We start from the raw sequence: 2,841 nt of genomic DNA, 5'->3' as shown, positions 1-2,841 counted from the left end.
ACTTTTTGACTATTATGAATAACGCTGCTATGAACATTCATGTACAAATATTTGAGTGAACATATGTTTTGGTTTCTCTTGGGTATACACCTAGCAGTGGGATTTTGGGGTCATTTGGTAACTCTAAGTTTAACTTTTTGAAACATTGCCAAAATGTTTTCCAAAGTGACTGCACCAATTTACATTCCCACTGGCAATGTATGAGGGGTCCAATCAATTTCTTTGTTATTTTCATTTTCTTTCTTTTTGAATTATAGTCAACCCAGTGGGCAGGAGGTGGTATCTCATCGTGGTTGTGCATTGCATTTCCCTAATGACTAATGATGTTAAGCATCTTTGCAGGTGCCTATTAGTCATTTGTGTATCTTGTTTGGAGAAATGTCTGTTCAAATCCTTCGCCCACTTCTTAATTGGGATATTTGTCTTTCTATTGTTGAGTTGTGAGAGGTCTTTATATATTCTGAATACTCCGCCCTTATTAGATCCGTGATTTGCAAATATTTTCTCTCATTCTGTGCGCTATGTTTTTACTCTCCTGATAGTATATTTAGATACACGGAAGTCTTCAATTTTGAGGAGGTCCAGCTGGTGCTGGTGCTTTAGGTGTCATGTCTCAGAAACAGTTGCCTGATCCAAGGTCGTGGAGAGTCACACCCGTGCTTTTCCTGAGAGTCTTGTCAGTGTAGCTCTTGCATTCAGGACTTTGATCAGTTTTGACTTAGTTTTTGTGTGTGGAGAAGAGAGGGGTGCAGCCTCCTTCCCTTGCAGGTGGCATCCAGTTGTCCCAGCGCCGTTTTGAAGAGACTGTTCTCTCCCCCAGTGTATGGTCTTGGCGCCCTTGTTGAAAGTCAGTTGATTATAAAGGGGGGATTGGTTTCTGGGCCCACTTCTATGTCCTTGATCCCTCTGTTTATCCCGTTGCCAGTGGACACTGTCTTCATTACTGTAGCTTTGTAGTGAGTTTTGAAATCAGGAATGTGAGCCCTCCAGCTTTGGGTTTTTTTTCAAGATTGTCTGGCTATTCTGGGTCCTTTGCATTTCTTTATGAATTTTAGGATCAGCTTGCAAATTTCCACAAAAAAGGCAGTGGGAATTTTGATAGAGATTGCATTGAATCTGTAGATGGGTTTGGGGAGTATTGCCATGCTAATAAATCTTCCAATCTATTAACACAGGTTTATTTGGGTCTTTTCTCCTTTTATTTGAGCCTTCCTAATTTTTTTCAGCAATGTTTTGTAGGTCTCAGCATACCCGTATAGCATTTCTTTTGTCAAATTTATTCCTAAGTACTATATTGTTTTCATTGCTATGGAAACAGAACAGTTTTCTTAAATTCATTTTCCGATGTTTCATTGCTAGTGTATAGAAATACAACTGATTTTTGTATCTTGCTCTATGATCCTGCAATCTTGCCAAATACAGTAGTTTTAATAGTTTTTTTGTGGATCCCTTAGGGTTTTGTGAATACACAATCACGTCATCTGCAAATAGAGAGAGTTTTACTTCCTCCTTCCTGGGTTCCTTTTATTTCAGTTTCTTGCCTAATTGCCCTGAGGACAACCTCTGGTACTAATATATCTTTCAGTCTGTAACATCTCTTTTTTTTAAAAAAAACCATTTATTTGTTGAAGCCACTGTGCCATTTGTAGTCTGGAACGGGCCGCATTCTGAATGTGGCGGGTAGCGTCCTTGCAGTGTCTGTTTAATGTGTCCCCCTCTCCTACCTGGACGGGATCAAGATTGCAATTCAATTCAAAGTGAGGTCGACTCCGTGAAGAAGCATCAGTGAAGGGCAAACCCTTCGAGGAGCCAGATTTAGCCCCGGGGCTGTCATCTCCCACCGCTGCCCTAGATGAGGACTTGGCCGCAGGCTCCTGCCCTGGAGAACAGACCGTGGTCCCCGCTGGGGCTGGGGAGGGGGCTGATGTGGAAGGGAGGACACAGGCCGGGCGGCCCTCTCCTCCGGGCTGTGTGAAGACCCCGCCTACGGCTAAGACTCTCCCTTTTCCTGGCAGTTGGAGAAGTTCCAGGCGGACAACAGTGACATAGGCTTTGGCTCCGGCACGCGGGCTCTGGAGCAAGCCCTGGAGAAGACCCAATCCAACATCAAGTGGGTGAACGAGAACAAGGACGAGGTGCTCCGGTGGTTCACCGAGCACAGCGACTAGTCCTCTCCCCACAGTCACCCGGCCCCGTGTGAGAGGCCCGTGTGCGTCTGTCCCAGGGGCCCGCAGCAGGGCCCCCAGTGCTGGAGCCTGAGGCACCTGCGTCCTGCCCTCAGGGACGACGGCTCTGGCCCACGTTCTCTCCACTTGTGGGACCAGTCCTGCTGGCCAGACTGTCCAAGCACCTCCCAGCCCCTGCCCCTCATGCCAGCCCCACCCCAGCACCCTGGGGCTGATCTCAGGGAAGCCCCGCCCCAGGGCCAGATGAGCAGGAGTCCTCGATGGACGAGGACAGCCATGGGGCTGCCTGCCCCACCTCCCACCTTCCCGTAAAGACCCTGAGCCTGAGGAATCGACAGGGCAGCAGATCTGTATATTTTTGTCTAAGAGAAAATGTAAATAAAGGGTTTTTGGATCAGCTTCAGACTAGTAACTAAAGTGGGGCAGGGTGGGTGTGCACCACAGCTGGGGAGAGCGGGATGGAGGGAGGCTGGAGTGTATGGGAAGCACTGGGGGGCCTGGGACCCCCAGGGAGCCTAGGACAGGAGAAGCACCCTGCCCGCTGGTCCTTCCTACGGGACGCCAGTGTGGTGGGGTCTGCCTGCAGTGCTCATCTCCCCCAGATTCCACGGCGGGCTTGAGATGCTGCTGCTGGGAAACCCTGGTTGGGGGGCGG

General features: G+C 48.6%; 1 protein-coding gene across 1 annotated transcript in view; it reads left to right on the top strand.

The window, feature by feature from the left end:
- The window catches only part of ANPEP (alanyl aminopeptidase, membrane), a 15,919-nt gene extending 13,334 nt beyond the window's left edge, over positions 1-2,585 (top strand). Inside the window, exon 20 of the mRNA XM_046649513.1 lies at positions 2,016-2,585. Within this exon, the coding sequence (XP_046505469.1) occupies positions 2,016-2,168 (153 nt within the window). The 3' untranslated portion in view covers positions 2,169-2,585. The remainder of the gene's footprint in view (positions 1-2,015) is intronic.
- Positions 2,586-2,841: the final 256 nt, after the last annotated feature.

The sequence above is a fragment of the Equus quagga genome, unplaced genomic scaffold (genome assembly GCF_021613505.1).
Source record: "Equus quagga isolate Etosha38 unplaced genomic scaffold, UCLA_HA_Equagga_1.0 HiC_scaffold_7542_RagTag, whole genome shotgun sequence".
Lineage (NCBI taxonomy): Eukaryota > Metazoa > Chordata > Mammalia > Perissodactyla > Equidae > Equus > Equus quagga.
The sequence above is the reverse complement of the archived record's forward strand: the minus strand, read 5'-3'. Positions and strand labels throughout refer to the sequence as shown.